At 57.9% G+C, this 10,286-nt stretch overlaps 1 protein-coding gene across 1 annotated transcript; it reads right to left on the bottom strand.

Moving 5' to 3' along the window:
• Positions 1-2,570: 2,570 nt before the first annotated feature.
• Positions 2,571-9,952, bottom strand: LOC149427523 (small ribosomal subunit protein mS26-like). Its single transcript, XM_089667937.1, has 4 exons — positions 9,689-9,952; positions 3,949-4,095; positions 3,573-3,696; positions 2,571-2,853 (listed from the first exon to the last, which is right to left on the bottom strand). Exons 1-4 carry the CDS (start codon positions 9,892-9,894, stop codon positions 2,716-2,718), a joined length of 615 nt encoding a protein of 204 aa, XP_089524063.1. The 5' UTR covers positions 9,895-9,952; the 3' UTR covers positions 2,571-2,715.
• Positions 9,953-10,286: the final 334 nt, after the last annotated feature.

Genomic DNA, 10,286 nt, shown 5'->3' with positions numbered 1-10,286 from the left:
CTCCTTTGTGGACAAAGGCCCGGGTCAGGTCTCCTCCTCTGTGGATAAAGGCCGGGGACAGATCTCCTCCTCTGTGGACAAAGGCCTGGGACAGGTCTCCTCCTCTGTGGACAAAGGCCCGGGACAGATCTCCTCCTCTGTGGACAAAGGCCGGGGACAGATCTCCTCCTCTGTGGACAAAGGCCCGGGACAGATCTCCTCCTCTGTGGACAAAGGCCGGGGACAGATCTCCTCCTCTGTGGACAAAGGCCGGGGACAGATCTCCTCCTCTGTGGACAATGGCCTGGGACAGGTCTCCTCCTCTGTGAATAAAGGCCTGGGACAGGTCTCCTCCTCTGTGGACAAAGGCCCGGGACAGGTCTCCTCTGTGGACAAAGGCCGGGGACAGGTCTCCTCTGTGGACAAAGGCCGGGGACAGGTCTCCTCCTCCTATAGTGGTAAGGATTCAATCTCATGCTGGGGTTGGGCCATCTTCAGTTGGCGCTCTCATCCCCTCCAATGTTCCTCTCTTTGGTCGAGCTGCATAAGGAGCACATTGGGGTCATCGGTTCCCCAAAGTTGTAGGACTGTTTCTAGTACCAAATCCCCATTTGTGTGGCAAGTCACACCCTTTTCTGGCTTTGCTGTCGGGGTACACGGCTCACCTCGTTCTCTATCAGCACTCTCCAGGCTGGGTCCTCGTCTTCCCACCATACAGGTCCCTCTCAGCTCACAGACCTCAATCAGGGTCTCTTCTAGATTATCTCGTGAACACGCCTTCGGCCTGGATTCCTTCCTGGATAGAACATTTATAGGGAAAGTTGATCCCGGGAATATCCGATTGCCTCTCGGGGGATCAGGAAGGAATGTTTCCCCTGCAGGAGGAGATTGGATCGCGCTTTGCTGGATTTTCTGCCTTCCTCTGGATCAGCTGTGGGTGGAGGATTATGACTTTTTCTATGGTTGAACTGGATGGACTTTTGTCTTTTTTCAGCCAAACTATGTAACTCCATGTACTAATGTACTGAGCAGGTCCCACCACTGCCCCAGAATGTCCGGGATGTAGGTGACCAGTTCACCGGGACGAGGACCTTGTCTGTAGGAGGGAGAAGAGAGGAGGGAGGAGCCTATTCTGAGCAATTAACGTCTTCCCATGGATGGTGCCGGAACCCAGGACAGGAGCTCCACCCAAGACAGGGCACCACCCCACCCAGGAAAGGAGCTCCCCCCAGGATGGTGCCGGAACCCAGGACAGGAGCTCCACCCAGGATGGTGCCGGAACCCAGGACAGGAGCTCCACCCAGGATGGTGCCCAAACCCAGGACAGGAGCTCCACACAGGACAGGGCACCCCCCCCCCAGGATGGTGCCCGAATCCAGGACAGGAGCTCCACCCAGGATGGTGCCCGAATCCAGGAAAGGACACCACCGAGGACAGGGCCCGAACCCTGGACAGAGCCTCCACTCAGGTTGGTGCCCAAACCCAGGACAGGACCTCCACTCAGGATGGTGCCCAAACCCAGGACAGGAGCTCCACTCACGATGGTGCTCGAACCCAGGACAGGAGCTCCACTCACGATGGTGCCCGAACCCAGGACAGGAGCTCCACCCAGGATGGTGCCCGAACCCAGGACAGGAGCTCCACCCAGGATGGTGCCCGAACCCAGGACAGGAGCTCCACCCAGGATGGTGCCCGAACCCAGGACAGGAGCTCCACCCAGGATGGTGCCCGAACCCAGGAAAGGACACCATCCAGGACAGGGCCCGAACCCAGGACAGGACCTCCACTCAGGATGGTGCCCAAACCCAGGACAGGACCTCCACTCAGGATGGTGCCCGAACCCAGGACAGGGGCTCCACCCAGGATGGTGCCCAAACCCAGGACAGGAGCTCCACCCAGGATGGTGCCCGAACCCAGGACAGAAGCTCCACCCAGGATGGTGCCCGAACCCAGGACAGGAGCTCTACCCAGGATGGTGCCCGAACCCAGGAAAGGACACCACCCAGGACAGGGCCCGAACCCAGGACAGGAGCTCCACTCAGGATGGTGCCCAAACCCAGGACAGGACCTCCACTCAGGATGGTGCCCGAACCCAGGACAGGAGCTCCACCCAGGATGGTGCCCGAACCCAGGATGTTGCCCGAACCCAGGACAGGAGCTCCACACAGACAGGGCAACCCCCCCCCCCCCGGACATGAGCTCCAACCAGGACAGGGCAACCCACCCAGGATAGGAGCTCCACCCAAGAAGGGTGCCTGAACCCAGGACAGGACCTCCACTCAGGATGGTGCCCGAACCCAGGACAGGACACCACCCCACCCAGGACAGGTGCTCCAACCAGGACAGAGCAGGGCCCCCAACCAGGATGGGACCTCCACCCAGGACGGTACCTCCACCCAGGACAGAGCAGGGCCCCCAACCAGGACCAAACCTCCACCCAGGACAGAGCAGGGCCCCCCAACCAGGACCGGACCTCCACCCAGGACAGAGCAGGGCCCCCAACCAGGACCGGACCTCCAGCCAGTTGTTGGGGTACAATCAGATCTCGGGGGTCACACACTGCAGACATATTAGTGGGAAGGAAACGTGGGAACAATTTTGGATCATCATTTATTAGAATAAACACTGAAAAATTACATCACGTTGATCGGGAATGATGACATCACGCTGATCGGGAATGATGACATCACGCTAAATTGGGAATGATGACATCACGCTAAATTGGGAATGATGACATCATGACTTCCCAGCTGAACTCTGACGCCGAATTCTCCCTTCGCGGTCCACACAGAAGTTGTAGGATTTGGGATTATTCAGAGCGGCTTCAATCCTCTCCTCCAGGTTCTCCCGAGTGATGAAGGTCCTGGAAAGTTCCTGTGATAGAAAAGGAGGTCATTGGGGGAGGGGCACTGGAGAGTGGGGGGGTGTGTTCAGGGGACTAGGGATGAATGAGCCGTATGACTGAGGAAGTGGGTGGAGTTACAGAGGCGGGATGAATGAGCCGTATGACTGAGGAAGTGGGTGGAGTTACAGAGGCGGGATGAATGAGCAGTATGACTGAGGAAGTGGGTGGGGTTAGAGGTGGGATGAATGAGCCGTATGACTGAGGAAGTGGGTGGGGTTAGAGGTGGGATGAATGAGCCGTATGACTGAGGAAGTGGGTGGGGTTAGAGGTGGGATGAATGAGCCGTATGACTGAGGAAGTGGGTGGGGTTAGAGGTGGGATGAATGAGCCGTATGACTGAGGAAGTGGGTGGGGTTACAGAGGCGGGATGAATGAGCAGTATCACTGAGGAAGTGGGTGGAGTTACAGAGGCGGGATGAATGAGCAGTATGACTGAGGAAGTGGGTGGGGTTAGAGGTGGGATGAATGAGCCGTATGACTGAGGAAGTGGGTGGGGTTAGAGGTGGGATGAATGAGCCGTATGACTGAGGAAGTGGGTGGGGTTACAGAGGCGGGATGAATGAGCCGTATGACTGAGGAAGTGGGTGGGGTTAGAGGTGGGATGAATGAGCTGTATGACTGAGGAAGTGGGTGGGGTTACAGAGGCGGGATGAATGAGCAGTATGACTGAGGAAGTGGGTGGAGTTACCTGCAGCCGCTCCACCGCCTCCTTCCTCTTCTGGACACTCTGCAGGTTCTCCTCCTCCTGGAGTCGGGCGATCTCCTCTCTCTGGAGCTGTGAAGCCTTTTCTTCCAACTGCAGACGTTCCAACCTGGAGAACGACATACGGGGGGGGGAAGGGAAGATGGGGGGAAGATGGGGGGAGGGAAGGGGGAGGGGAGAGAAGGGGGAGGGGAGAGAAGGGGGAGGGGAGAGGTGACGGATCCGAGACACATCAGAGATACAGAAGAGTCGGGCTTGAGGCTGGACACTGAAAAGGACCGAGGAGAGACACCTCCTGAAGAGCGATCCGCTCTCCTGGCCACACACCTCCTGAAGAGCGATCTGGTCTGACTGCACTCACCTCCTGAGAATAGCTTTCTTGTTCTCCTCCAGGTTCCAGGCCATGAGGGCGCCGTGCTCCTCCATTTCCTGCTGATGGCGCTGTTCAGCCAAAGACCCGACTTCCAGTTCATGTTGTTGTTGTGTCAATTCTCTCCGAAACTGAAACCTGGAGAACCAGACAGGCCAGAAATCAGTGACCCCTCCCATCCCCGCCCCCAACCTTCATCTCCACTCCTCCCCCAAACACTCACATCACTGATTATCCCCGCCCCCAACCTTCATCTCCACCCCTCCCCCAAACACTCCCACCCCGACTACCCCAGCCCCCAACCTTCATCTCCACCCCTCCCCCAAACACTCACATCACTGATTATCCCCGCCCCCAACCTTCATCTCCACCCCTCCCCCAAACACTCACATCACTGATTATCCCCGCCCCCAACCTTCATCTCCACCCCTCCCCCAAACACTCCCACCCCGACTACCCCAGCCCCCAACCTTCATCTCCACCCCTCCCCCAAACACTCCCACCACGACTATCCCCGCCCCCAACCTTCATCTCTACCCCTCCCCCAAACACTCCCACCCCGACTACCCCAGCCCCCAACCTTCATCTCCACCCCTCCCCCAAACACTCCCACCCCGACTACCGCAGCCCCCAACCTTCATCTCCACCCCTCCCCCAAACACTCCCACCCCGACTACCCCAGCCCCCAACCTTCATCTCCACCCCTCCCCCAAACACTCCCACCACGACTATCCCCGCCCCCAACCTTCATCTCTACCCCTCCCCCAAACACTCCCACCCCGACTACCCCAGCCCCCAACCTTCATCTCCACCCCTCCCCCAAACACTCCCACCCCGACTACCCCAGCCCCCAACCTTCATCTCCACCCCTCCCCCAAACACTCCCACCCCGACTATCCCCGCCCCCAACCTTCATCTCCACCCCTTCCCCAAACACTCCCACCCTGACTACCCCAGCCCCCAACCTTCATCTCCACCCCTCCCCCAAACACTCCCACCCCTGACTATCCCCACCCCCAACCTTCATCTCCACCCCTCCCCCAAACACTCCCTTCCCTGACTATCCCCGCCCCCAACCTTCATCTCCACCCCTTCCCCAAACACTCCCATCCCTGACTATCCCCACCCCCAACCTTCATCTCCACCCCTCCCCCAAATTTTCACCCCTGACTATCCACAGGAAGTTCCCGCACTTGCGGATGTCCCTGGACAAAGGTTGCGTTCATGAAAAGCGCGGCCCGTGTCCAGGAGGCATGCCTCATTGCCAGGCGACAAGGCACACTGCCCCCCGGCCCGCCCCGGTTGCTAAGACGACCGGAGAGCGTCCTGCATCAGCTTAAGAAGCTCCGGTCATCTTCTCCGCTGCATAGCCATTGAGGGAGCCCAGCTGTGGCGTGACCCTCGTGGCTAGACTCTGCCAAAACCCCCAGCCAAGAGGGGAACCGCACCCAAGCCCTGCCTGAGACCCCCAGCCTAGGGGTGCTTTGCTGCCAACCTGCCTGAGACCCCCAGCCTAGGGGTGCTTTGCTGCCAACCTGCCTGAGACCCCCAGCCTAGGGGTGCTTTGCTGCCAACCTGCCTGAGACCCCCAGCCTAGGGGTGCCTTGCCTGCCAACCTGCCTGTGTCATGGAAATTTTGTATTGTTGGTCGAACTTTAAATGTGTCATGTATTCGTGTTATTCATATGTCTCTCGTGTGGCTTAATTAAAGCTCTGAAGGCTGCAATTGGGCCATGCGCATGTACAATGTATGTATTACAGTACTCGGCTTGGTAATGGATGAGATGGCAGATCTGCGCTTATAGACCGGCGTGTATACCACCACGGCATTCCATGCGAATGCTGCTGTCAGTAGACCGTGGGCCTGTATCCACATATCAGCAGCATGGTACCACGTGGGCTTCATAACGCAATGCGCAAGCGGTGTGAACTCCACGTGTAGGCTTGTGCATATCTTACAACCCATTACTAATCTGAACTGTATCTCGGATGGATGTGTTTTAATAAAGATCGTATCGGGCCCATCCAGGTACAGACTGATATTTTTAGAGAGTGCTTGTGCAGAGAATGTACATACCAATAGAAGCTAGTAGGACAGGAAATATGACCTCAGATGGCTCATAGGGGGGAAGGGGAGGAAGTCTGCTGACCTCAGAAGGTTCATGGGGGAGGACCAGTGATAGATAATAGCAAAGGCTATGCTCCAATTGGAATGTATATCCTCTGTATAGGTACTCCCCATTGCATTGTTCGGTGGGAGGGATTGACTTTATTCATGTGGGGGGCATGTGTGTATTCTTAATAAAACAGAGAGCTGAGCCTAAAATCAGCCCTTATGTGGATTGCAACACCAGCCTTAGAGTGTCGTGTGATCATTCTAGGGTAGCGGAGCTCCAATCACCCACAAATTCAACAGGACCAAAGTATTTGGATGGGCAGGAATCGTGTAGTTTGGCTGCAGTCGTGGTAAGCGAGATTCGCACAGCTTTATGGGGGATTTCTGCGCATCCAACTGCGAGTACTCACGGTAAGGAGAAATTCGTTAAAGCGAATTTCCAAGACACCTGAGACCCCCAGCCTAGGGGTGCCTTGCCTGCCAACCTGCCTGAGACCCCCAGCCTAGGGGTAGATTTCCTGCCAGCCTGCCTGAGACCCCCAAGCCCAGGGGTAGACTGCCTGCCAGCCTGCCTGAGACCCCCAGCCCAGGGGTAGACTGCCTGCCAGCCTGCCTGAGACCCCCAGCCTAGGAGTAGATTTCCTGCCAGCCTGCCTGAGACCCCCAAGCCCAGGGGTAGACTGCCTGCCAGCCTGCCTGAAGACCCCCAGCCCAGGGGGGAGATTGTATGCCTGCTGCCTGAGACCCCAGTCCAAAGGAGGGGAGACCGAACAAGCCAGCCTGCCTGAGACCCCCAGCCCTGAACTGTCCCTGTGATGACCCCCCCACCCCCCCTGTTGGATTACCATCTGCTATAGAGACTTTCTCTTTGCTCTCAATACTGGACTATAAGTGTTTTAGCCCCTCCTTGCTGCCCCCTACTGGCGAGATCACCTCCCTGCCATTCCCCATTGAGTGACTGTCGGTTTGTTGCCTCAATAAAGCTTTGTGCGTTTGCCATCTGCTCTGTGTGTTCTGTCCTGCCTACCCTCCATCACACACGCCCCCAACCTTCATCTCCGCCCCTCCCCTAAACACTCCCCACCCCAGACTATCCCCACCCCTAACCTTCATCTCCACCCCTCCCCCAAACTCCCATCCCTTACTATCCCCGCCCCCAACCTTCATCTCCGCCCCTCCCCTAAACACTCCCACCCCAGACTATCCCCACCCCTAACCTTATCTCCACCCCTCCCCCAAACTCCCATCCCTTACTATCCCCGCCCCTAACCTTTATCTCCACCCCTCCCCCAAACTTCCATCCCTTACTATCCCCGCCCCCAACCTTCATCTCCGCCCCTCCCCTAAACACTCCCACCCCTGACTATCCCCACCCCTAACCTTTATCTCCACCCCTCCCCCAAACTCCCATCCCTTACTATCCCCGCCCCTAACCTTAATCTCCGCCCCTCCCCTAAACACTCCCACCCCTGACTATCCCCACCCCTAACCTTTATCTCCACCCCTCCCCCAAACTCCCATCCCTTACTATCCCAACCCCCAACCTTCATCTCCGCCCCTCCCCTAAACACTCCCACCCCAGACTATCCCCACCCCTAACCTTTATCTCCACCCCTCCCCCCAAACTCCCATCCCTTACTATCCCCGCCCCTAACCTTTATCTCCACCCCTCCCCCAAACTTCCATCCCTTACTATCCCCGCCCCAACCTTCATCTCCGCCCCTCCCCTAAACACTCCCACCCCTGACTATCCCCACCCCTAAACTTTATCTCCACCCCTCCCCCAAACTCCCATCCCTTACTATCCCCGCCCCTAACCTTAATCTCCGCCCCTCCCCTAAACACTCCCACCCCTGACTATCCCCACCCCTAACCTTTATCTCCACCCCTCCCCCAAACTCCCATCCCTTACTATCCCCACCCCCAAACCTTCATCTCCACCCCTCCCCTAAACACTCCCACCCCTGACTATCCCCACCCCTAACCTTTATCTCCACCCCTCCCCCAAACTCCCATCCCTTACTATCCCCACCCTAACCTTTATCTCCACCCCTCCCCCAAACTCCCATCCCTTACTATCCCAACCCCCAACCTTCATCTCCGCCCCTCCCCCAAACTCCCATCCCTGACTATCCCCACCCCCAACCTTCATCTCCGCCCCTCCCCAAACTCCCATCCCTTACTATCCCAACCCCCAACCTTCATCTCCGCCCCTCCCCCAAACTCCCATCCCTTACTATCCCCGCCCCCAACCTTCATCTCCGCCCCTCCCCCAAAACTCCCATCCCTTACTATCCCAACCCCCAACCTTCATCTCCGCCCATCCCCCAAACTCCCATCCCTTACTATCCCCACCCCAACCTTCATCTCCGCCCTCCCCAAACTCCCATCCCTTACTATCCCCACCCCCAACCTTCATCTCCGGCCCCTCCCCAAACACTCCCACACCGACTAACCCTGCCCCCAATCTTCAGGACATACCTGAGTGCATTCAGTAGGAGGACATACCTGAGTGCGGTCAGTAGGGGGACATACCTGAGTGCGGTCAGTAGGAGGACATACCTGAGTGCGGTCAGTAGGAGGACATACCTGAGTGCATTCAGTAGGAGGACATACCTGAGTGCGGTCAGTAGGGGGACATACCTGAGTGCGGTCAGTAGGAGCACATACCTGAGTGCGGTCAGTAGGAGGACATACCTGAGTGCGGTCAGTAGGAGGACATACCTGAGTGCGGTCAGTAGGAGGACATACCTGAGTGCGGTCAGTAGGAGCACATACCTGAGTGCGGTCAGTAGGGGGACATACCTGAGTGCGGTCAGTAGGAGGACATACCTGAGTGCGGTCAGTAGGAGGACATACCTGAGTGCGGTCAGTAGGAGGACATACCTGAGTGCGGTCAGTAGGGGGACATACCTGAGTGCGGTCAGTAGGAGGACATACCCGAGTGCGGTCAGTAGGGGGACATACCCGAGTGCGGTCAGTAGGGGGACATACCCGAGTGCGGTCAGTAGGGGGACATACCCGAGTGCGGTCAGTAGGGGGGACATACCCGAGTGCGGTCAGTAGGGGGACATACCCGAGTGCGGTCAGTAGGGGGACATACCCGAGTGCGGTCAGTAGGGGGACATACCCGAGTGCGGTCAGTAGGGGGACATACCCGAGTGCGGTCAGTAGGGGGACATACCCGAGTGCGGTCAGTAGGGGGACATACCTGAGTGCGGTCAGTAGGGGGACATACCTGAGTGCGGTCAGTAGGGGGACATACCTGAGTGCGGTCAGTAGGGGGACATACCTGAGTGCGGTCAGTAGGGGGACATACCTGAGTGCGGTCAGTAGGAGGACATACCTGAGTGCGGTCAGTAGGAGGACATACCTGAGTGCGGTCAGTAGGGGACATACCTGAGTGCGGTCAGTAGGGGGACATACCTGAGTGCGGTCAGTAGGGGGACATACCTGAGTGCGGTCAGTAGGGGGACATACCTGAGTGCGGTCAGTAGGAGGACATACCTGAGTGCGGTCAGTAGGGGGACATACCTGAGTGCGGTCAGTAGGGGGACATACCTGAGTGCGGTCAGTAGGGGGACATACCTGAGTGCGGTCAGTAGGAGGACATACCTGAGTGCGGTCAGGAGAAGAGAGTACTCTCGGTAGCGCCGTTGCACATTCAGAAGCTCCTCTATGGACACCATTGGTGGATATTTGATTCGGGAGGCCTTGGACTTGGCTGGGGGGTCATAGCGAGACTTCCTGCCCCGACACGGGGTCATAGAGGGTGTGCAGGAGAGGCGGAGCAACAGGGAGGCACGCGGGATCTGGAACATGGTGTCCCCGGGAGAATCCAGAGACCTACAAACACAAAACAGTCCAGGTATAGAACTTCCACCTTGTCCTTCCCTCCCACAGTCCCTGGAGGACCTTCCACTATCGTCCCACAGTCCCTGGAGGACCTTGCCCTTCCCTCCCACAGTCCCTGGAGGACCTTGCCCTTCCCTCCCACAGTCTCTGGAGGACCTTCCACTATCGTCCCACAGTCCCTGGAGGACCTTGCCCTTCCCTCCCACAGTCCCTGGAGGACCTTGCCCTTCCCTCCCACAGTCCCTGGAGGACCTTGCCCTTCCCTCCCACAGTCCCTGGAGGACCTTGCCCTTCCCTCCCACAGTCCCTGGAGGACCTTCCACTATCGTCCCACAGTCCCTGGAGGACGTTGCCCTTC

This window comes from Staurois parvus, unplaced genomic scaffold (genome assembly GCF_062004578.1).
Source record: "Staurois parvus isolate SC_StPar_1 unplaced genomic scaffold, SC_StPar_1.0 ptg003685l, whole genome shotgun sequence".
Lineage (NCBI taxonomy): Eukaryota > Metazoa > Chordata > Amphibia > Anura > Ranidae > Staurois > Staurois parvus.
Note: the sequence above shows the minus strand (reverse complement) of the source record. Positions and strands in the feature narration are given on the sequence as shown.

What these genes read in the sequence shown, in the direction of transcription:
- LOC149427523 (XM_089667937.1), bottom strand. Translation starts at nt 9,894, where the DNA reads ATGTTCCAGATCCCGCGTGCCTCCCTGTTGCTCCGCCTCTCCTGCACA. An exon ending in CTTCTCCTGACCGCACTCAG is followed by an intron (nt 4,096 to 9,688) that starts GTATGTCCTCCT and finishes CTGGTTCTCCAG; the next exon opens with GTTTCAGTTTCGGAGAGAAT. An exon ending in AAGAAAGCTATTCTCAGGAG is followed by an intron (nt 3,697 to 3,948) that starts GTGAGTGCAGTC and finishes GTCGTTCTCCAG; the next exon opens with GTTGGAACGTCTGCAGTTGG.